General features: G+C 36.4%; 1 protein-coding gene across 1 annotated transcript; it reads left to right on the top strand.

Annotated features, from left to right (window-relative positions):
* The first annotated feature begins 2,785 nt into the window (after positions 1-2,785).
* LOC132610032 (signal peptide peptidase-like 5) lies at positions 2,786-24,837 on the top strand. The gene is made up of 14 exons (XM_060324285.1): positions 2,786-3,072; positions 4,195-4,356; positions 6,288-6,399; positions 6,503-6,622; positions 15,410-15,533; positions 16,973-17,141; positions 19,384-19,418; positions 19,511-19,667; positions 21,066-21,119; positions 21,230-21,322; positions 22,581-22,723; positions 23,042-23,112; positions 24,261-24,344; positions 24,419-24,837. The coding sequence occupies exons 1-14, from the start codon at positions 2,959-2,961 to the stop codon at positions 24,550-24,552; spliced, it is 1,572 nt and encodes a 523-aa protein (XP_060180268.1). The 5' UTR covers positions 2,786-2,958; the 3' UTR covers positions 24,553-24,837.
* Positions 24,838-24,879: the final 42 nt, after the last annotated feature.

Below are 24,879 nucleotides of genomic sequence, written 5' to 3'. Positions count from 1 at the left end.
TTCCACCCGAATTCATCAAGAATGGTTTCATATAGATATAATATCATCTTAATACTAGATTTTTACACATTCACACCTAGTTCAAGTTTATGGGGTGTTACAAATTGTCACAACCCAAACTAGAGGGCCATGACGGGCACCTAACCGTGCTAGTCAAGTACCATTTGACATACATCTGTGACATCAATATGAGCATAGGTGGGACGATAGGGCCATCATATGATTCTCGATAGACTCATAAGAAAACATGTTTGTATCAAATAGTTTGAAAGACTCGTCTATATGGATATGCTGGACATACTACATGAGCCAACAAGGCTATCATAATTACCTGTGTGACAACAGATGAAACATCAAGTCTGGACATCATCTGACTGTACATAACTGTCTACAAGCCTCTACTGGAAAACATACGTAACGTGGTCGGGACAGGGCCCCGCCGTACCCATGCATATGTATATATATATGTGTGTGTTATATATATATATATATATGTGTGTGTGTGTGTGTGTGTGTGTGTGTGTGTGTGTGTGTGTGTGACCATGCTGACTCCTGGCATCTCCGGAACAAATGGAGTGCATCGACCTTATTCGCTGAGCCAACATCCTTACTAGATGGATCACCAACCTGTATCGCGAGACCTGCGATATGAAACGCAGCCCCCAACAATAGGGGAGTCAGTACGAATAATGTACTGAGAATGTAAGGCATGAAAACAACATATATAAGAATCATGAAAGGAATCTGAGACATGAGAGTCAATCTGTATATCTGAATGTGCCTATATAACTCTGTATATCTGAAAGTGCCTCTGAGGGCGTATGATATGCATGCTTTCTTTCAAAAATCATGTACATATATCATAATACTACACCCGGCCATATAATATAGGCTCGGTGTTATCCATACCCAACTGCAGTGGTAAGACATGAGAGTCAATTTGTATATCTAAATGTGCCTGTATAACTCTGTATATCTAAAAGTGCCTCTGAGGGCGTATGATGTGCATGCTTTCTTTCAAAAATCATATACATATATCATAATACCGTACCCGGCCATATAATATAGGCTCGGTGTTATCCATACCCGGCCATGACAGGCTCGGTGTTATCCATACCCAACTGCAGTGGTGTGCACAGTAGGTGCCGTATCCGGCCGACTATAGCATAGCTCGGTGTTGTAAAATAAGTGTATACATATATATACAATGCGTGAATGACTCATAGGAATAACTTCTGGGCCTTTCGGAGTGACGTAGGGTCGGTAACCTCCGAATATCATTATGGAGCTAACATCATCACATGTTTGACCTTTGGTGGTTCAATGATCATAAAATTAAATCAAGAATCCTAAAAATGAAGTAATACCATTATCAGGAATCCAAGGGAACACAGACTTTCTAGCATTCTAAGAATGGTCATTATGGATAACGTTCGTTCGCTTGTTTCGTTATCTTCATCTGATTCATGCCAAAAAGAAGGAAAGGGATAACCTTAACATACCTTGTCGTTTACCTAAATGTCCAACACTTAGTTCCGAAGCTTGCAACTCTACAAATAAGGCAATTATATACCATAATCAGACCATATGTATGCTTGAAAACTTATTCTAGACTAGCAAGTGACTTAACGAAATTTGGACAACATTTCCTCTATAATTTCCATTCCAAATGAACTCCAAATCAAGCCCAAACATCAACAACAATATTATCGATAGTTTTTATCAAAAATAGATTCAAATCCAACCAAAACATCCTCTGGATATCAGTCCATATTCTACAACATCGATACTTCGACTTATAACCTTTCAGCTATATTTCTCTTCACTTAAAACCAAGAAATCTTCTCATAAACAATCTTAACAACAAATTTAGGATAAGATACATACCTTAAAGCTCAGAAACTCTAAGTCAACCTTTAGCTTTAAGCTCAAACGAGTAGCCACGCACTTGAGCAATATAGTTACTATGTTTTTTGCACTAGTTCTAAGGTTTCTAGGGTGTAATCCTTGATTATTTGCTAGATAAGGTCAGGGAGGGTTTGAGAGAACTTTGGAAGGAGTATATGGGCTGATGAAGGTGAAGAAGGAGAAAAATAAACGTAACACACAGATAGATACAACTTACAGTTGAGCACCGCCTTAATTTCGACGGACCGTTGATGTACAACGACGGTACCGTCGAACTTCGACTGTCCGTGTCTCTCACTGTCTTTCTCCAAATTGAATCATGCCAGTTGCATTGGAAAAAAGACTCGCTGAACTTCAGTTTACATAGGTTATGAATTCCGTAGCTCTTCATATTCTAGGACATATACCCCCTCAAATGGACCAAAAATCCTGTCCTGAATTCCGTCAAAATTTTCCCAAAGTTTCAACAAACTTAATTTCTTCGATTCGCCTTAGCATCCAACCTTCCCGATACTTACTAAACATGATACCAAGCTCTCGTGTATGAAAAATGAGCATGTATAATCCCTTATGACCTTGACGATAACCTCGTTTTTTAAATCTGCGTCAACTAACTCACGACGAAACTTTACGTATAAAAGTACGAGGTGTAACAGTAATCTCACAAGTGGGATCTAGACATAATAGTTTTTTTTTTTTTTTTAATGCAGAGAGTCTTTTTGATAGACATACGACTTGTAACATTGACGACTAATATACCCAACTGCGACTTATGACGTCATCACATCGATATTTAGACACTCAATATGACGTCATCACATTACATATTTAGACCCTCAAAAAATAAAATTCATTTCCACTTTAACGTTAAAACCGTTAGAACATTCTAAACGTGCCTAAAGCAAAATCCCTCATTCCTTCCTTCTTTCCCCCATTCTTTCTAAAAAAGAAAAAAAGAAATTCAATGCAGAAAATTGGAGAAGAAATATAGCACAAAAATTTGGGGGGGAAAAAAAAACAAAGGAGGGAATCAATATTGAATAAAATATAATGGCATTTTCATGCAGTTTCATTGGAATAAATATTTCTGTTTTTGTGTTGGTTGTATTATCATCATCAATAGCACATGCTGCAGATAGCTCTTGCAGCAATGACATCCATAATGTAAATATTTCCAACCCTTTAGCATTTTTAGAGAAAATTAATTGTGGGGTTTGTTTTTTTGGTTGTAATTGGGTTGAAAAATCATGTCTTTGTATTTTTTTTTCTTTTACATCTTTCATGGTTAATTGTAGCATATTTAGAGAAAAAGAATTGTGGGTTTTGTGTTTTTGGTGTTAATTGTGTTGAAAAATCATGTCTTTGTATTTTTTTTTTTTTTTTACATTTTTCATGGTTAATTGTAGCATATTTAGAGAAAAAGAATTGTGGGTTTTGTGTTTTTGGTTGTAAATGTGTTGAAAAATCAGGTCTTTGTATTTTTTTTAAAAATATAATGGTAATTATTTCCAACCCTTTAGCATATTTAGAGAAAAAGAATTGTGGGGTTTTGTGTTTTAGGTAGTAATTGGGTGGAAAATGTCACATTTTGTATTTTTTATTTAATACATCTTTCATGGGTTCTGTAAATTTTTTATTTGATGTTGCCATTTCTTGATTATGTGGAAAATTATGATGGGGTTATGGATTTTTTTGTTTTCTTTTGTGGGGTTTCTGTGGTTAAGAACTGTTTTTGGTAATGTTAATGAGATGATTTGAAATGGCTTTGGAGGTTTGCTTTTGGGTTCATGAATTTGGTGGCATTTGATTCTGAAATTGGAGTTATTTGATATATAATGTTTAATTCTAAATACCCGGTGGTGGGGGCAAGCTAGCTCGAACACCACAACCATAAGAAAAAAGTTCAATTTTGAGGTTCTGGTGTGTGTGTTATAAGATTACCATACAAGGATTCATTCAGCATTTATTATATAGTATATTATTTCTTTCCATCTGTCTAAGTTACCTGGTACCTGTTGGTGGTGGGGGTTAGCAGGTATCCCGTGGAATTAATCGAGGTGCGCACGGTTAACAAAAATTAATAATATTATGGTTGTATTTAGAATTAGGATTTAACGAAACTGCAACTTGATCATGTTCTTAAGAGATGGAATTTAACAACATGGAGAAGATTGATTGGGTCCATTTCTTAATTGGTCTTGAATTATTCTTCTATTTCAGTTCTGTTATGCACATGTGGAAGCTTACTGATGTTTAATGATTCTTTTTTTCTTCCTTTTGTTAAAGATGCTGTTGAAGTATTTCGTTAATGAAGGTACTAGGAATTATGAGCCAGTAGTTGGCTTAACTGCGGCATTTGGGTCTGTATTACCCACTGATACTAAAACCGTCATGTTGCCTGCTGTTTTTGCACAACCTGAGAATGGCTGTTCTGCTTCTACCACCAAGGTATTTACTCTACACTCCTTACAGACCTTTACTTTTAGGTGGATACCTGAAACAAGAGGAAATGACAAAAATGATCCCTTAAGTATGCACTTAACAGTTTTGGTCCTTTAAGTTTGTCAAAAATTAACACTTTTAGTCTCCGTGAAATATTTACCAAACTCCTTCCGGTAGCTTTGACTAGAACTAAAAAAAGAAAGAAATTAGCGGGAACTCACATTTAGAAGAATTTTTGTAGTTTATGTTAATTTTAATATATTTCTTCAGTCTGGTGCAATTTTTTGAGGTATAATTTGTGCTATTTTTTAATATCTTTTTAGTGTCTAGTGTAGTTTTTTGTGTTGCATATTTTAGGATTTGATGAGACTTTATTGGTGTTTATAGTTAAATCTTTTTTTTTTTTCATAGTTCCTGTTAAATCTAACAGATAGAATTCGGTAAAATATATGATAGGGGTAAGTGTTAACTTTTGGCAAACTTAAAGGACCAAAACTGCTGGATGTATACTTGAGGGACTATTTTGAAGCTACTATCAAATGTAAGGGACCATTTTTGTCATTTTTCACGGCCCAATTTTGGTTCTTTTGATCTTTCTTGATGATCTTGCATTCCTCATTTTTTAATTTGGAGAATCTTGGATAACAATAGAATTCATAATTCTTTATGAGCCAAGTCCTACTATAAGAGTAAAGAATTGATTTTGTCCTAAAGATTGATGCAAATCTCAGCAAGGTTGAGAATATTTAAGGGGCTGAAGTGTGAACCAATCACATCTATATTTAGGAGAAGAGAATAAATAACAAACTAAAAAAAAAAAATTAATATAGAATTTTAGGTGATGACATGTACATGTTAAGCAAATTGAGCATCTCTTTGTCCCCTATCAGGAAGTTAAATAAATTTAAACTTCTAAACTCTGCATAGAACAACTTATTTTCAGCTTATAAGAAATCATAAAGAGTAAGTTTCACTTGTGAAAATGGAAAAGCAAGTTCTTCCTGGTGGACCCCAGTGGGGGTTGAAATAGGAGAAATGAAGTAGAAATGGCGATAGGTCGAGGATGGTGTAGCACTATGTACGGGGCAGGGCAGGAATGATTTTTTTGATAGCTCAAAAGTAGCTATAATCTTTCCTTTTTCTTTTTGATTAGTTTGATGAACTAATCACATACTAGATAAATACCTTACTATACAACCTTTTGTTCTATCATGAGTCCTGTCAACAACCTCACCCCTCTCTGCCCAGCAACTCATCTTCCATGTCAGCCCTTATCTTTTAAAGTTTTATTTTTATGTTTTGTTATGTTTATTTATGTAAACTATTATTTAAATTGCTCATAAGTTTTTCAAGTGAAAATCATTGTTTAGATCATCTTGAACTTTAAGGAATAAGGATCGTGTATTATAAAAATTGTCAAGTCTTCCAAATTTAGATTTTTTTCTTCTTTTTGTCTCATTTACAAAAGACTATATGACTACATTTCGACTTTTATGATTTTATTTAAACTATTTGTGTGATCAGCTATATTTTGTAAGTTCTTGCTAAAGATAACATATATAGTCCAATTGCAAGAATATCCATTATATTAGCAATTTGTGAGTCTTAGTTATTCTTTTAGTTTTTTTGTTTCTTCAAGCTTCTGTTAATTAGAGATACAAATTACAAATACAAGTGGTAATTTACAAGAAAAATATCCTTTTCATGGTACTATTCAGAAGTGGAACCACATACTAGTGTGAAAGAGTTTCGAGTAATAAAATAACCTGAAAGGGTTACCACTAGGATCTACTGAAAGTTAACTATTGCAAACTGATTTTACTTTGAATACCAAAGATGTCTAAATTTGCTATATCTTTTTGGTTGCTGTAAAAATAGGTTTGATCATGTGTGGTGTTTGTTATACATTAATAATGCAGAGATATCATTTGTTCTAGTTATCAGGCTTCGTTGCACTAATTCGTAGAGGTGAATGTGACTTTATAACCAAGGCCACGGTTGCCCAAGAAGGAGGTGCAAGAGGTGTTGTGATAATAAATGATAAAGGAGGTTGTAACCTGACACACATTGTCATCTTAAGTCTTTAAGGTCTTTTATATGTTTCCTCTCATCTCTTTCTGATATGACGCCGTTTTTTCCTGCATTTACTTAGGTCCTCTGGAGATGGCTTGTCCTGATAATTCTACCATATCAAATGTAACCATTCCCGTTGTTTCTATTTCAAATGAGGGGGCAAATACGTTTGGTAAACTCATCAGTGATAGAATTAAAGGTAAAGCCCTGGCCTCATATATATAGCTTTGTTTTGTCAAAGTTAGCTTTCTCTTGGATTCTAATTTTGGTTGTCAAGATGTTGAGTAGCTTATGATGTAATCTACTTTTCTAATATGACATGCCTTGCAATTCATATTAATGAGTGCTTTTAAAGTATGAAAATATATCTATTCATATATCATTGAGATGTAATCCCATTTCTTGCTGGTAAACTTTTGGTGCACATGAGAGGTCCTTGTTGCATATATTGTTGGTGTATTCTGTAGGAACTGTGACATTCGTGTGTTTTAGAAAGCTTTTAGATGTTCTTCATCTATTTATTTTGTATCTCGATGATGTGCCTTCATTGCAAAAGGCATGTCACAGGTTAATACTTTGAAAAAGCAGTTAAGCAATGAGTTTGAGATGAAGGTTTTGTGTAATGCAAAGAAGATACTGTAAATGAAGATTACAAGGAGCTGAGAAACTTTTTCAGTATTTGAACATGAACAATGCACAACCCATAACCGTACAATCAGTTGTCCATTTCATGTCATTGCAGACATGTCAGTGAACCAGATGCAGAGATGGTGTGTATGCCTAGTGTTCCTTATTCTGGTTATGTGGGTAGCCCCTCGGACTCGGAAAGGAATAGCAAAAATAGCCAACCCAATAGCTCTGATTCTGCAGTTGCCTCTGTTGGAACTAATGAAGCAAATGATTGACCCATCATATCATCTGAAAAAAAAGAAAATACCAAAAAGTTCTAACTCACAACTAATAACATTGATTTAATTGGCATTGACAAAATAATATGAATATTTTGTCTATTAAGTAGGATTCCGCAAATACCTGAAATCATGTATACTATGGTTTACACTCATCTTCATATTTCATATGCTGGTAATGTAGTGAGTAAACCCTATTCAAAAATCTAGTAAGTACATACTGGGTATGTCTACACTCATCTTGACATTCATATGCTGGAAATGTAGTGAGTAAATACTACTAAAAAAATAGTAAGTACATACTGGGTATGTCCTAGGAAAGAGCATTGATCAGCAATGAAATGGATTTTGAAGTTCTTAAACAGTACTACAGGTGTTGGTCTGACATTCAACAATGTAAAGATGGTGATCAGTTATAGGCTATGTGGCTTCAGATTATGCTGAAGACTTGAATTAGATGATATCTCTAATATTTTACTTCTATGCTCTTTCTAGTAGTTCCATTAGTTAGAAGGACCGCACAAACTATAATTGCTGTTTACACATGAACCTTGAAAATTGAGCCTAACTCAATTCCAAAATTTAGCTCAATAGGTGATGATCGTCCAGGAACATATAAATTTCTTTGGTTAAACAGTAAATTTTTATTCAACTAAGTATGCTAATCTGCACAACTAGCTCATGAGACTATAGAGCTAGATCCAAACAAGTATATCAATTCAGCCATACAGCTAAATAAAGTTATCTCAACTATGAAAGTAACCTATGCAACACTAGAACCATTAGTTACATGTAGGAAATTATTCAAACTATCTAACACTGTCTTCCATTTATTCTTCCTTTGACCAAATATATGGAGCTGTAAGACAATATTCTTCACTCTGAACCCTGGAGCTTTGCTTTGCTTCTGAAATATTCGAGAGTTCCTCTCACTCCAGATATGGTAAATAGATGCTGCAAACAAGAAACCAAGGATGTTACTTGTAGGTCTAGAACATGACACTGCATTTATCCAGTTCACCTCCTGGGCCAGTTCAGCAGTGTTAGCCAGATGTACTTAGAGTAGGGGCACTCAAAGTATAGATGGCCTAAAGTTTCAACCACATTAGAGAAACATAAAACACATTCCTGAGCCACCTGAATGCCCCATCTGCTCAGCCTATCAATAGTGGATAAGCTTCCATGTAGGGTTAGCCAGAGAATGAATTGATGCCTAAGTACCAGACCTCTGGTTAAGGCTAACTTTCTCCAGGAAACCTTTGGGTACTGAGGGAGAAATGATTCATATGCTTTCTTGATACTGATTGGAGTTCTGGACACAAAGATCTAGGTTGCTTATCCTATTGTCATTTGAATTGAACCATTTCCTTGCTTCAAAGATTTTCTTAACTAGCCAACTGGCCTGTTTAGGTGTATCTGTCTGAGTGATATCCCTCCTTTTGATGTAGAATGAGTGAATCCATAGGACCCACAATATGTCCTCCTTCTTAGCGAAAGATTGCAAAGAGCTTACAGATATCTCTCCTATTCCACAGACCAAAGTTTGTATACTTTACTAATGTGGTATTCTGACACCCCTTCTCTGCATGCCCAAGGTTGGTTACTTGGAGATGGCTAACATAGTACAGATGGCCCAACCTTAGGTAGCCCAAAGGATGAGTTTGGCTATGATACCATATTTTAAAAAATAGAGCTTAGACCAACTCAACGTCAAAAACTATCGCAAGATGTGAGGATTTTCCGAAATCATGCAAGGAGGCTACAACACATACAATTAAATAATGTAGGATTCTAACACTTCTCTGAGCATGCCCATGGAGGGACATCTAGAGAATGGAGTTGCATAACATGGGTGGCCTAACTTTAGGAACAAGTCTGGCTCTGGCATCATGTCAAGCAGATGGACCTTGGGTGTAACTTAACCTAAAAACTAGCTCGAGAGGTGAGAATTATCCAAGGTCGTCTATTTAACTGATACTGATCATTACTCATATTTAACCTGAAAGGATTGAGTTTGAATCTGTATATTGTAGTATTCATTCGGAGGAAGAGTCCTCAATATATACAAGTATGAAAGGCTAAGGTTTTAAGAGTTTGAATGAGATAGGAGATAACAGAGAATTTACCTATTCCTATTTTATCTCTACAATACATATATCCAAACTTGAATTCAAATATTACGTAGAATCTAGAATATTCCTAATATCCTCCCGCATGTGCAACTGTGGTGAAAACACTGTAAGCTTGTCTCGCAGGAATTGAAAACGTTTTGTAGAGAGACTTTTGGTCAAGATATCAGCAACTTAATCTCTGGAGCTAATATAACGAACTTCCAAATCTTTCGATTCTACCTTTTTCTGACAAAATGAAAGTCAAGTTCAATGTGCTTAGTTCGAGTATGAAAAATTGGTTAGCTGTGAGATAAGTTGCAGATAAATTATCACACCGCAATTTGAGGGCAGCAGGAATGACAACACTTAGTTCTCTAAGAAGATGCTGAATCCAAGTATTTCAGCCGATGCAGCTGCTAAGCCACGATATTCAGATTCCGTGCTTGATCTAGCTACAACATTTTGCTTCTTAGAACACCAGGATACTAAATTAGGGCCAAGATAAACACAATAACCATGAGTAGATCTGCTATCATCGGGACAACCAGCCCAGTTGACTTCTGAAAATGCCAAAGAAGTAGTGATCAGATGTGTAAGCCAAGATCAATAGTACCCTTAAGATACCATAGCGGCTGTTTCAGTGCCAGGAAATGTGACTCCCCGGATCATGCATAAATTGACATAGCTTATTAACAGAATAAGACACATCAGGCCTAGTAATAGTCACATATTGAAGAGCACCAATGAGACTTCTATACTTAGTCACATCAGAGAAAGACGGACTGCCATGTTGTGATAGTTGAAGACCAGCTACCATAGGTGTGGATAAAGGTCTAGCACCATCCATGCTTGCACGAGTAAGTATATCACGAATACTTGGCTTAATTCTTTCTCAAGCCAAGTATTTTTTTAATACTTGGCTTGAGAAAGAATTAAGCCTGAAGAACTCCGCACTACTTGTATTCCCAGGAAATAATAAAGTGAACCCAAATCCTTAAGAGCAAACGAAAATGATAATCTGGAAAGGATGCTTTCAATGAAGACACTAGAGCTTCCTGTTAAGATTAAATCATCCACATAGACCAAAAGAAGAGTGATATGGCCATCATGCGCATGAATAAAAAGAGAAAAATCTAATTTAGAGGCGACAAAACCAAGCTCAAACAATGTAGAACTAAGCCTATAAAACCAAGCTTGGGGCGCTTGTTTGAGCCCAGACAAAGCCTTTGCAGTCTACACACATGATGAGGCAACTTCAGATCCACAAAACTAGCTGGTTGTGTCATACACACTTCTTCCAGTAGGTCACCATGTAAGAAGGCGTTCTTGACGTTCAATTGACGTAGAGACCAACCTTTTGATACTGCTAGAGTAAGAATGATCCGAATAGTTGTAGGTTTTACTACCGCACTAAATGTATCATGATAGTCTATTCCTGCTTCTTGACTAAAGCCCTTTGCGACCTTGTAACGTTCAATAGTACCATCAGAATTGAGTTTCAACTTGTAAATCCATTTACAACCCACAAGATTTTTAGCACATGAGGAAGGTACCTAGGACCAAGTGCCATTTTGAATTAAGGCATTGTACTCCTCTTGCATAGCTTGTCTCAACATCTTTATTAGCTTGGGAAAAACAAGTAGGTTCAACAGGTAGAGTGGTAGGAGGTAAAGGATATTTGGTAACAGAGTTGGCTTGAAGGTTTGAGGGTTTGGACTTCAATCTGGTAACCATATGATGAGGAAGAACAGGAGCTTTAGATCGACAGGAGTGAGCAGATGATAGAGGAGCAGCATTAAATTGTGAGGCAAACACGGAGAGAGCCACTGAGATGGGTTGAGGTAATGAAGAAGCTCGACATTGAGGCAGGTTAATGGTAGAAGTATGCTGTCCAGATTCATGTGCAATGGGAATAGGTGTGTCGTGCAAATGAAGTGGAGTGAGGGACGAGTTATGTTGTCCAAAAGTGTTCCTAATGGGCACATGTAATTCTGAACTTGGAGAACTAGGACTAGGCGTGAGAGATAACACACCAGGAGAATGAAAAGTACTTCATGGTTCAACAACAGTTAGCTTAGGCGAAGCGCGAGGACATGAAACAGTGTATGAAGCTGGAGATAAAGCTGCAAACAGGAAGAGATTCTCGTCAAAAACAACATGACTAGAAAGGTATACTCTTCCAGAGGACAAGTCCAAGCACTTATAACCTTTGTGATTATTGCTATACCCCAAGAATATACATTGTGCGGAACGAAAAGCAAGCTTGTGTATATTATAAGGACGTAGATATGGATAAACACAACCAAAAACTTTTAATCAGGAGTCTTATTAAGTAACTTTTCAAACGGAGACACGTTATGCAGTACTGGAGTAGGGGGGTCTATATATTTAAAAAGTAGCAGAAGAAGAGGCTTCATCCCAATATTTGAAAGGAAAGGAAGCATGAGCAAGTAAAGTGAGGCCTGTTTCGACAATATGCCTATGCTTACATTCAGCAGACCCATTTTGCTCATGCATATGAGGACATGACAATTGATGAATTATTCCAAATTGGTCAAAGTATTTGGAACATTTTCTATATTCTCCACCCCAATCAGATTGAACCACTTTCATTTTTCGCTCAAAAAAGTTCTCAACTTGGGATTTGAAGTGTAAGAAGATAGTATACACTTCATGTTTTGAGACCATTAGATATAACCACGTATATTTGCTATAGTCATCAACGAATAAAACGTAATAGCAAAATTTATTTCCAACAAGATAAGGAGAGGGACCCCATACATCAGAGTGGATCAAATCTAAAGGATTACTCGAAATTGAAGTAGAATTCGGAAATGGCAACTTGCGACTACTTCCATATTAACAAGATGAACAAACATGAGCATAAGAATATCTTGAAATTGACAAATTAAAAGATCTTATGATATTATTGACTACATTTATTGAACATGCCATAAGCGGCTATGCCAACAGGGAAACTAGAACTAGACTTAGATGCTTGCAACACTTGAGGATGACTTAATGTTCTTGGTGAAGATGTTAAAGAGTTGAGTTTGTACAAGCCATGTTCAAGTTTCCCTTCCAGTAATACCTTCCTGGTTGTGGCTTCCTTTACAAAACAAACACGTAGGTGGAACTCAAAAAACACACTATTATGAGATGCAAATTGCGCAACACTAAGCAATGTTATAGCAGGAACATGAAGTATGTTTTGCAAGCGTAATGATCTACCAGAAGATGGTAAAATTGAAACATTAACATGAAAAAATTTCAAACCTGTACCATTTCCCACATGAATTTGATCAGTGCCATTGTAATCTCCAGGCGCAGTCATATTGTTCAAGTCATTTGTAAGGTGATTGGTAGCACCCGGATCAGAATACCACGATGGATCGATCACAGTGGATGGTTGCGCAATCAAGACAGCCATATTTTGCTTATTATTTGCTTGATAAGCATGATCAAACCTGGGATAACAAACTAAAGCATTATGTCTAAATTTTGAACAAACTTGACCTTGAGCCGAGGGTCTTATCAGAAACAGCCTCTCTATCTTTACAAGGTAGGAGTAAGGTCTGCGTACTCTCTACCCTCCCCCAGTGGCGGATCTAGGATTTTCACTGAGGGGGTTCGAAAAATAAAATGTAGTGACTGAGATTTGAACTTGGAACCTCAAGGTGAATTTTGACAACCTTAAACCACTGAATCAACCACTTCTCTTGTTTTTTAGGGTGTTCAAAATCCATATATGTACATAAAAAATGAAAAAATACCATATATATACGGTATAATTTTTTGCTGAGGGTGTTCACCGGCCCTAGATCCGCCCCTCCCCTCCCCAGACCCCACCTGGTGGGATTGTACTGGGTATTTGTTGTTGTTGTTATTGACATTGAACTGTACCATAAGACTGTTGTTGATTATTGGCCCCATTAGAATGTGATCCCCTACCATGACCATATTTTCCAAACGAATTCTGACTTTTTTTTTTTTTTTGGGATCAAGTAAAAAGTTTCATTGATACTAACAAGTCCATCTTGGCCGTATACAAGTGGTATACCAAAAAGTGGAGAAACCTACAACAAATGGTTCTGTCCAAAAGACACCAATCCTCTATACAAACAGGAACTACGTGGGTGCACCAAAAGAAAATAAGAGATCGACTACTCCTCAATTGAGCAAAGCTCATCTCCTCCCCTTCAAAAGCTCTCCTATTTCTCTCTTTCCAAATAACCTACATTAAAGAAAGAGGAGTAACGTTCCATGCCTTGTGTCTTCCTCTCCTAGCTCCACACCTCCAGTTGAGCATCAACTCCTTCACGGATCTTGGCATTACTCAAGAGACACCAAACCAACTAAAGATATCCTCCCATAACCTCGTGGCTAATTTGCAATGTAACAGAATATGATCACCCGTCTCCTTACAAAGGAAATACCATCTTATGCAGATAACCTTCCGTTTCCTAAGATTCTCTGCGTCAAAATCACTCCTCTAGTAGCTAACCACGTGAAAAAGCACACCTTCCTTGGTGCCTTAGGTATCCAGACGGAAACATATGGAAAACTATCCTCTGCTCTAACCAGAAGCTTCTCATAGAAGGACTTAACTGAGAATACTTTGTTATTCCCCAACTCCCAACTCAATTATGAAGAAGATCTAGCAATCTCTGAAGCTCGGTCACCTCCCAATCCTTGAAATTCCTCCTAAACCTCAAATCTCAAAAAGTCTCGTTCCCATGTGCCCCCTAACTTGTTTTTGGCAGGAGACTCTATACAATACTGAAATTCACTATGCTTTGACGTGAGTCTTGACTATGCCCTGATACCATGAAAGGATTCAGTTTGAATCTGTAGATTTTCGTATTCATTCGGAGGAAGAGTCCTCAATATATACAAGTATGAAAGGATAAGGTTTGAAGAGTTTGAATGAGACAAGAGATACGAGAGAATTTACCTATTCCTATCTTATCTCTACAGTACATATATCCAAACTGGAATTCAAATATTACGTAGTATCTAGAATATTCCTAACAAACTGATGTGAGATTCTAATACCCTTCCCTCCAGTACACCTAAAGTTGAGCATCTGGAGTGTAGAGTTACATCATGGTTGACCTAACATTAGGGTCGAGTACTCTAACACCATGTTAGAATGGACCGTGGCCCTAATCCAGAACTCAAAAGCTACTTAAGATATATAAATTGTCCAAAAGTCCAAAACCATGTAAGGAGAATACAACTTAAAAGCTAGTTCAACTTTTATCCTTGATGATTTTTGTTAGAGACCCAAATTGGTTGAAGGATGGGTTGTTGCCCTTAATATGGTCTTGGGCTATAATCACCTTATGAGCTGGTTTTAGGGGTTGAGTTAGGCTCAATGCTCATTTTGATGGTGTTAGAGTCACCCATTCCAGTTCTTGGTTTACCCAATATTGGGCATCATGTTTTGTTGTCTACACTTCAGGTGACAGGCCTATGCATATGGGGGAGTGTCAGAGGCCCACGTTGGTTGAAGATGAACTGTTAGTCTAATCCTGACCTCATGAGCTAATTTTGGGAGTTGAATTAGGTTCAAGGATCATTTATTTAACAACTATCATAATAGTGGAGTTATATTCACCTATAAAATGGTTGCCAACAATTAGGTTGCTATATCTGGTATTTTCTCTCAAAATTGGTGTTTGCTTTAGTGGCTTGTGGAGCTCTGCTCAAATGTAAGCCATGGAGCTACTGAGATGTACTTTTATCTCATTAGCCTAGAATTTCTTTTCTTCAAAATGTCAGTGGTAGCTCATGAGAATGTGGACTTAAAAGCTGTGTTGGCTAATATCAAATGGCTTTTTATTTGCAAACTTTGTCATAGTGACTCTGTAATTGGTGCATATTTTTTGTTTGATCTTATTTCTTGTTTTTTGTTTTATTTCACTTGGAATACTTTTGATATATGGTATCTTTTTCTTAATCCAGTTTCGGTGATGTTATACTCACCAGATCGCCCTGTTGTGGACTACTCGGTGTCGTTCATATGGTTGATGGCTGTTGGAACAATTATTTGTGCAGCTTTTTGGAAAAAATTTACTCAATCTAAGGAAAGTGACGACTATGAACTCACAAGAGCCCCCTCCCCCCACACAAAAAAAAAAAAAAAAAAGGAAAAGCTGTCCGATATATTTCAAATTTGACATGCTCAGCTTCTTATATTCTTGTAAATTCAGTTAGTAGCAATCTCATCTCTGCTTTTGTATGTGGCTATTTGTATAAGCTTTTCAGCACTGCATCTTGATGATGATGTGGTAAATTTTAGTTTACTCTGGCTATTAGATCTTGGATAACACAATAAGGTAATAGTTGTTGGTCTTTCAAATTTAGCTGCCTGCATCACAAGAGCTGCCCCGGAACATACATCTGAATTGACCAAGGTTGATATGTTCTGTGTAATCTTTTCGCTACTCTGCCATTTGCTTTTCCAAATAATCCATCCTTGATATATACCTTCTGTGGACACCTTAGTTTCTGATCAGTGCACTGTTTACATTTTTCCCATCACTACCACTAATAGGGTGTCACCTACAGAACATCTCCAGCGGAAAGAAGAGGTATGCTGAAGCTAAACTGGATCCATTAAGTCAAGAATTTAAAAGGAATTGAATAGAATGGACTCTCTAAGGATACTTGGCCATGGAAAAACCTTCGACATTGAGGAGATGGCTTATTCTAGAGGTTCTTTTTCTCCTCAGCGGAAAAGTTAAAGGTGTGTGAGAGACGTACTTCTCCAGAGAAGAAATTCGATCTTCACACAGTTTTGAGGATCTCAAAAACTGGCAACAACCATGGTGGTGAGATAAGACTCAAATAATGGAGGCTGGTTTGGTTGATGGAGCTACAAATTATGTGTGTGTGCGCGGGGGGTTACATGTGGTAAATCAACTAAGGGAAAATGGTGTAGTGTTAGAAGACCTAATATTCTCAGATGTGTCGCAAGGTGTGCGATTCTGAAAACCTCTAAATATAAGGAAGAGAATGAGAAGGGAAGGAAAAGCTTGATCATTCCCTTAAGCTTAGTTGGGAATTTATAGTAATTACAAGTATTTACCATTTGGTAAATGTATCATTCAAAATCAAATCAAATCAGATCTAATCTAATTAAATGTAATCAACTTCCTAATCAAGCTAATCAATCCAAACAAATCTTTTATTAAATAAACCATCATCAATATAAATCTTATCATATCTTTACATACTAGTTTTCCCTCGTTTGTGTTAAAATACAAATTATTTAGTATTGGAATGAAATATACCGGAATAGAGCGGATGGAACTAAAGATTCATATATGAACTCAGTTGATTTGAGATTAAAATATAGTGGAACGAAAGATTGATTTATATTTGTATGTTTTGAGCACACTGTGAACATGCCTTTCTTGGTTTTCCTACTTGTAGTTTGTGTCAATTCTGGATAACACCAATGATTCCTTGCTTGATGATTAAAAGCTGTAATGTCGTAAAAAGTGATATGGTTTCCGTACAGGATGATATTGTGGTAGCCAAGGTGGATGATGACGAAATTCTGCACATTACTGCATGGACTGCTATTGGATTTGTTATCTCAGCATCCACATTTCTGGTGCTACTTTACTTTTTCATGTCTACGTGGTTTGTCTGGCTGCTGATATTCCTTTTCTGTATCGGTGGAATTCAGGTATTCAAGTTCGTTCTTTCTCCTTCTTGATTTTCGTCTAAGCCAATACAATTCGGTCTGTTAAGGCCATCTTATTTCATGGCACTGCTTATTTATGCTTCATTATTGAATTAGTTGATAGTCTGAGGCCATGCATTTAGGGATCATTTGGTTGCTGGTCAGGAGGTGATTTATTCATGTATTGAATCTTGCATAACTTGTACCATGTTTGGTAACCTTTTTTTGCTGTGTATAAAACTCAATACACCAAATATGGTGTTTGGTTAGCAATTTAGAATCCCACATAGCTAATACATGTATAAGTTTTGAGGGAATCTATGTATATTATCTTATGCAGGATAGAAGATGGAATAACTAACACATGAATGACTAAACCCTGCATAACTAATCTCTGCATTATTAATACCTGCATAACTCTAACCAACCAACAAACGACCCTAATATCTAACAGATGAGCAATATAATGATATCATGTATCTGTTCGTATGGTACGCAAAGATGAGCAAGATAGATATCAATAATATCATGTGTCTGTTCGAAATGTACGCAAAGAAAATGGAAGATAAACTTGAAGGTCTAAAGATTTTTAGAAAAAATGTGTGTATCAATGCCTAATGATATATATATGTGTGTGTGTGTGTGTGTGTGTGTGTATACTGTGATGTATTTGTGAACCATTATGTTACTGAACTTTGTGGGATTTCACTGGGTATGTTGTTGCTTATAGTAGTTTTTCCTGCTAATCTAAAACTACTCAGGAAAATGACAACTTTGTGCTTCGGTAGTAACTGTTTCATAGCTGGTCTAATCGAGCATTCAAGTGGACAAATATTTTGTCATGCTCCCACTCCCTACCTTAGACCCCTGATAAAAATATCAAAGAAACTTCTGGGACAGGGTGTGCTAGCTCCTGTACGATGTATACAATAACATATCATAATGATTAACAAAAGTAGATCATCGAGACAATTTTTTGTTCATATCTAAGGAATCCCCAAGTCGTCACTAGTAATCATTGCTTTCCGGGCATCAACCCTAGAACTTGGAGATAGAAATAGACTTGAATTAATTTAAAGGTATTGCTCTCCTTAGAAAGGTTTTTGTCATGTTTTCCATGAAAGGTCCAAATTGACCATTGAAGGGTTACCGTCCACTGTTTATCTTTCTTTTCCTCATTGTAGTGGTGCAAAGACTGGAAAGTCCTCATGTTTTGGCATAACACATAGGGACAACATCCTATGTAGGCCCCACTTGCCATGGAGATGTACTCGGTTCACAGATCACTGAGAAAAGAGGCATTCACATGAGTGGATTGCCTTTTCTATTCACTCGTGCCAGATTACAAGGTTAAAATAGTTAAAATTAATTGCCCTTATCAGTTTAATGGTTCAAATCAATCATTTGACCCTTGAATTGTGCTACAGCCACCTGCAGATGTCAAATGTTTCTTGATATGCAAATTCATGCTTTATTGTGACCTAGTCGCTGAAATTATTGAATTTTCCTCTATAAAAGACTCAATCACCAGGCCAATTCTCCTTTTGGGCATGCGAAGTGAATTAGTAGCTTTGGAGTTGTAGTTATTCGAAACACCTAAGTTGTGCCTAGTATATTGTCACTTTCATATTATCTTTTTAGTGGCCCTATAATAATAACATACTTGAACTCATATGTTCATTAATGGTAGAAGCATTACGGGTTACATTGTCATGGAGCTATGCTTTCTTAACCGCAAAGTCAAGGGAATGCACCAGCTGATGAGGTGTATTTACGCTTAATATCCTGGCTGCATCAAAGACCTTAAGTTATCTATGATTCCCACTTGAGATCGTAGGAATAGTGGATTTAGCCAACTTTTTGAGTGATACAATGCATGTTCCATGATAATAGTGCCTGCCATAATCTTTTGAAAGGTTAACCTTTCCATCTGCTTATAGATGTAATTGTAATATGTGGACTTACTAATCCATATGCTTTACTTTGCTTCCATTTTCTGTAAGTTGACATGCACAAGTATATATGGTGCTTTGGAGGTTGGGTTACCTAAGTTCTGACTACTCATTCAGCTTTCACATTATTAGCTTACTTTTGATTTTACGCTTGATTTGTGCAACATATGCAATTATACCATGGATATATGCATGTTCTACGTTTTTGGCTGAGCAAAACTGATTCTTCTTTGCATTTGGTCAACATTGTTTCTGCTTGTTGAACTCTTATTGTTTAATTGTTTCTTTCTCAGGGACTGCATAACTGTATAGTGACGCTCATACTAAGGTATGATGTATTGACCCATGACGTCTGTGTCATATTATGTACAAAATTTCTGATTAGATCTTTAACTATGCTTCCTACAATCTTTTAAGCAGCAAATGTAGAAGTTGTGAAAAGAAAACATTGAATTTACCGCTTCTTGGGGAGGTCACTATTCTGTCAATAGTTGTCCTAGTACTTTGTGTGGGATTCGCCATCTTCTGGGCTTTAAACAGGAAAGAATCATACTCTTGGATTGGCCAGGACATTCTTGTAAGCTAATTTATAATTTCTTCGTAAACTATTTCATGTCTGTTGTTTGTGTGATAGACCTTTGCAGTTGGATATTTATTTGCGTTATTAGTTAAGGAAAAGGCCCGAATATACCCCTGTACTATACAATTTAGAGCAAATATACCCTCCACTAAAAAAGTGGTCTATTTAAACTCATGCCGCTACACAAATGGCTTAGATATACCCTTTTTGGCAGACGGAAGTGAAAGAATCGATTTTAATTTTTTCGATTTTTTTTAAATTAAAATAAAAGCCACTTGGATTTAATTAAAGGGAAAAGGTCAAATATACCCCTCTACTTTCAAAAATAGTTTATATTTAACCTCCATTATACTATTGGAACAAAAATAACCCGGTCATTAGCAAATTTAGGACCCAACTGTTAAAATGTCATGTGGCGTGCTATATTTGGGTGAGGTGTACACCATGTAGCGTGCCACTTCATCACCCTAATAGACACGTTTTGGAATCTGTCACTAAAATTTTAATGTTTCACTTTTTTTTTTCTTTTTCATCCACACTTTTTATCTTTTTCTCTCTCATATTTTCACACTAAAGAATACAACAAAAACAACATACCCACTATATTCCCACAAGTGGGGTCTGGGGAGGGTGGGGCGTACGGAGACCTTACCCCTACCTTTCAGGGGTAGAAGGTTGTTTCCGATAGAAAATCGTTTTTCAGAAAATGAACTGAAAGAAATGCAAGAGTAAAAAGCTAAAGAATGAAAACAAAAAAGGAAATAAGAACAAAGAAACCCGGATAACGATAAGCAAATAGATTTATAGGGGAGAGATTTATAGTTCCCTCGTCATCAAGAAGGCCTTCTTCTATCGCATTACATTCCTTTATGGGTGTTTCCGCATGCTGTTAGCACCAGATCTTGCATCATTGAAGAAAAAAGAAGAACGATTTTTTTTTGACACTGATCCGCATTGACGATGAACATAAGCTTGGTTCGACAAATGGTGAAACTAAAAAATAGGCCACTTTTTCAACGGAGGATATATTTGCTCTAAATCCTATATTATAGGGGTATATTTGGACCTTTTCCCTTTAATTAAATTCACTTGGCTTTTATTTTAATAAAGAATCAGATAAATAATTTTAAACTCGAGTTTTTCACTTATCTGAGCCATTTATGTAATGGCAGGGGTATAAATAGGTCACTTATTTAAAGGAGGGTATGTTTGCTCTAAATCATATACTGCAAGGATATATTTGAACCTTTTCCACTAGTTAAATGATCTTTTAAAATCTGCTATGTTATTTCTAGGATTACTGAGTTTATGCATCCTTATCACCTAGTCTTACTCTTCTAGATACTTACACCAGCTGAAAACTGTTTAAAATAAATGAAAACTTTATTTTCGCAGGGGATTGCTTTGATGATCACTGTTCTGCAATTGGCTCAATTGCCTAATATAAAGGTGTGTTGGTAGCTTCTAAGATTCACCAACGAACATAGTTGATTTCTTGTTTTGCTCTACCTATGTCTACTAATATACTTCTCATTTATGTCATTCCTTTTCTCTTTCAGGTTGCTACAGTGCTTCTCTGCTGCGCATTCGTCTATGACATCTTCTGGGTTTTCCTATCTCCTACTATATTCCATGATAGTGTTATGATTTCTGTAAGTTTTCTCTTTAGTTACAACTTCAGTCTGTACTGTTGACGCAGAGAATTTGGCTGAATCACAAACCTTTTTGCGGGATGTCTTCAGTGGTATATTGGTTTATGGTCAAACCAATCATGAGTTAGGTCTAAATAAATATTTGTGCAAGAAAATTAAGAAAGTTAAATTAATTTAAAATTTTATTGTTTTTAGCTTTGACATATCAACATAACGAATGTGTCGGGCTTTGCATTAACAAATCATGTTTTATTTACTATGCTCACTCTTAATTATGTGGATTTCACACCTATATACAGGTGTATCTTCTTGTTGTAGTACAGGTGTATCTTGTATTTTATTTGTGTCAACTTGGTAAGAATGCTATTATCTCTTCCCAGTTTTTTCTCTTTAACATTTTCAGCATGGAGCCTGTTTGGTCTTTGGTTTCTTGAAAATTTAAAATTGCCACCTGTCTGGATAAAGTTTCAGTCTTTTTCTAATTTCATTTTTTCAGCCAGAAAGGAATGAGAATTCCCCCCTGCTTGGTTTTTATTCTTTCGAAATATGCAACTAATGTTAGGCATAGAGTTTCTTTACACTGATGTCATTGCTTTTCTTGCAACATGGTCAGTGAGTATCCATATAGCCGACCCAACTTGCTTAGGGCTAAGTTTCTGTTGTTGTTGCTGTCATTCCTTTTTGCAACTTGTGCTAATCCATCTCTGTTCCAGCCAGAATACAATAAGCTACTCGCATTATTTATGCCTGCATATTAAAAGTACAAGAATTTATAATGTCAATTACAAGCTAAACATTTAGCAATTAGTCCTTCATATAATGTTATATTGTTTGCTTATTCATTCATCATTGTTTAGCATGCATACTATGCATGTGTTCAAGTAGTTTTAGCTAAATAACCTTATTGAACGCTTTTGGATATTTAACTTGTCGGTGTGGATTGTGGAAATTTCACAAAATGAAACAAAATTACTTCATTGTTTTGCACCGAAACTAGATTATGATTCTTATGAAGCTGCTCCGGATAGTTTAAAACATAAAGATGTACCAGTGTGACTTAAATGTTTTTTTGTTGGTATATGTTAATTGCATTTTATTTTGAGTGGTTAATCATGGGTGCTTTCTTTATTAAGCTGGGTTGGATGGTGTTGTTATATCGAAACTCACTTCTTGTCCACGCAATTCATACCAGAAGATATTTAACTCTTTGGTATCTGTCATTAATTTTTCGCGTTGTTGGATTTGGCCTCTGTTGTAGGTTGCTAAAGGCAACAATGCTGGTGGAGAAACAATCCCGATGCTTATAAGAGTTCCTAAATTGACAGATCCTTATAAAGGCTTTGATATACTTGGCTTTGGGGATATTCTCTTCCCTGGTTTGCTAATTTGCTTTGCGTACAGGTATTTTTGCGCTTCAGTCATCTTGCAAAAGATAATTGTTGCTCTCTTTCATAAAAGTTAAAGATTATCGCCTCACCTCGGTTAAATGATAAGAAACTTCCTTTTTGCATATTACTTCTCTACCTTTGTTCTTAAAGATATTCTTATATTAGGCGTCTATAAGGAGAGTATATATGAATTTTGTCGCAATGGCGATTTAGTTTTGACTTTTGAATTATCCCATTTCCAGAACAAAAGCAATTGAACCTCTTGCCTTCTCAAAATAAAATGCAATTAACATATACCAACAAAAAAACATTTATATATATATATTTGCAGATTTGATGAAGCTAGAAACAAGGGATCATTAAATGGATACTTCCTTTGGCTGATGATTGGTTATGGGACCGGTGGGTGCTTCTCTTTTGTTTCTTCCTTCTTATTTTTATTTTATTTGTTGTTTTTTTGTTTTTTCCTGGCTCTTTCTGCTTCTATTGTGTTCTTTTATATCTGGCTTGTCTTAATATGTTACTGCTGCTCTCAGTTGCTTGAGACCATAAATACGGGTAAAATTCAGAAATAGCCTCTTTTCAGTCCCGTAATTGAAAAATAGCCACTGTCCTAGAGTTTCAAATTATAACAAGTGGAATTCTTCTACGACATCGTCATGAAGTTTCACTTATGGAATTTGAAACTCCAGGGCAATGATTATTCTTAAATACAGAACTGAAAAATGCCCCGTGCCCGCTATTTCTACCATAAAAACCTGCTAAAAGATTAAAGACCCACGTGTCTATCCAAAATTTGGCTGCAAAACATTAAACAAAATGGCTTTTCATTTGTATTCAAATGACAATTAAGACTTAAAAGCACATACTCTGATAAAAAACCCTCATATAAGGCGAAACTCAGAGACAGAAGTCTCTCTTAACTGAGTTCGGCTGCCATAATGCAGATTAAAGACCCACATGTCTATCCAAAATTTGGCTGCAAAACATTAACAAAATGGCTTTTCATTTGTGTACAAATGACAATTAAGACTTAAAAGCACATACTCTGATAAAAATGAACCCTCATATAAGGCAAAACTCAGAGACGGAAGTCTCTCTTTTACTGAGTTCAGCTGCCATAATGCAGATCGTTTTGAGATTCTCGCTCCAATGTACAAGTATTTCGTTCAATGCCTCTAACCTCTGACTATTGTAATACAACAGTTTCTCTTCTGCTTATGATTCTGTACATGGGGCAGCCCGATGCACTAAGCTCCCGCTATGCGCGGGGTCTGGGGAAGGGCCAGACCACAAGGATCTATGCTTATGATTCTGTACATATCTGTCGTTATTGTTTTGTGCGCCGTGTATGTTGTTAATTCTATTTTTTTACATGTGAATCATATTGATGATCTATCATTCTTTCTCTGTATCCTTCTTTCCATTTTACTTTTTGATTCTTATACTTTCTCTTCCCCCACCCCCAACCCCCAACCCCCCACCCCCTCTCTTTTTCCAATGTTGCATTTCACTCATTCGTCGCTTTAATCAGTCTAAAATCCATGCAGGTCTTGGCTTTGCTTACTTGGCCATGTATTTAATGAGCGGACATGGTCAACCCGCTCTCCTGTATCTCGTGCCTTGCACACTAGGTATGACAAATTAACTACCACTTAGTTAAAATTGTTGTTTAGTTTTTCATCGTTTTAAAACCTTTGTCATCTAGGAACTTGTGTGGTACTGGGGGCGGTGAGACACGAACTGAAAGACCTTTGGAACAATAGCGATGATACAGAACAAAAGGCTGAAACGCGTCTGGGAAGCACACGTCTAGGAAGCGCGCGTCTGGGAAGCGCTTGATAAAGCTTTCGAAGAAATATAAAGGTCACAAAGCTTAAGCCAGTGGTATGGGGCATGCTGCAAAATCTGTTCATAGAGTTTGAAGTTTACCAAAGGAATACTTCACTATCTTTCTCTTTATGTATAATTTATGTATATCATTCATCCTTTTGGTTCTTTCACATTCAATTAATTTCATTGCAGCTTTAACTTGATTATTATGTAACATCACAATAATCACAGAACAGGGAGAATGTTGTAACTCATTGAATTACTTTCAATAGTAAATAATTCACATTTCTATTACTATTAGTATAGATGTTTCTCTTTCATCTGCAAATTGCTGTT

The sequence above is a fragment of the Lycium barbarum genome, chromosome 9, assembly GCF_019175385.1.
Source record: "Lycium barbarum isolate Lr01 chromosome 9, ASM1917538v2, whole genome shotgun sequence".
NCBI lineage: Eukaryota > Viridiplantae > Streptophyta > Magnoliopsida > Solanales > Solanaceae > Lycium > Lycium barbarum.
Note: the sequence above shows the minus strand (reverse complement) of the source record. Positions and strands in the feature narration are given on the sequence as shown.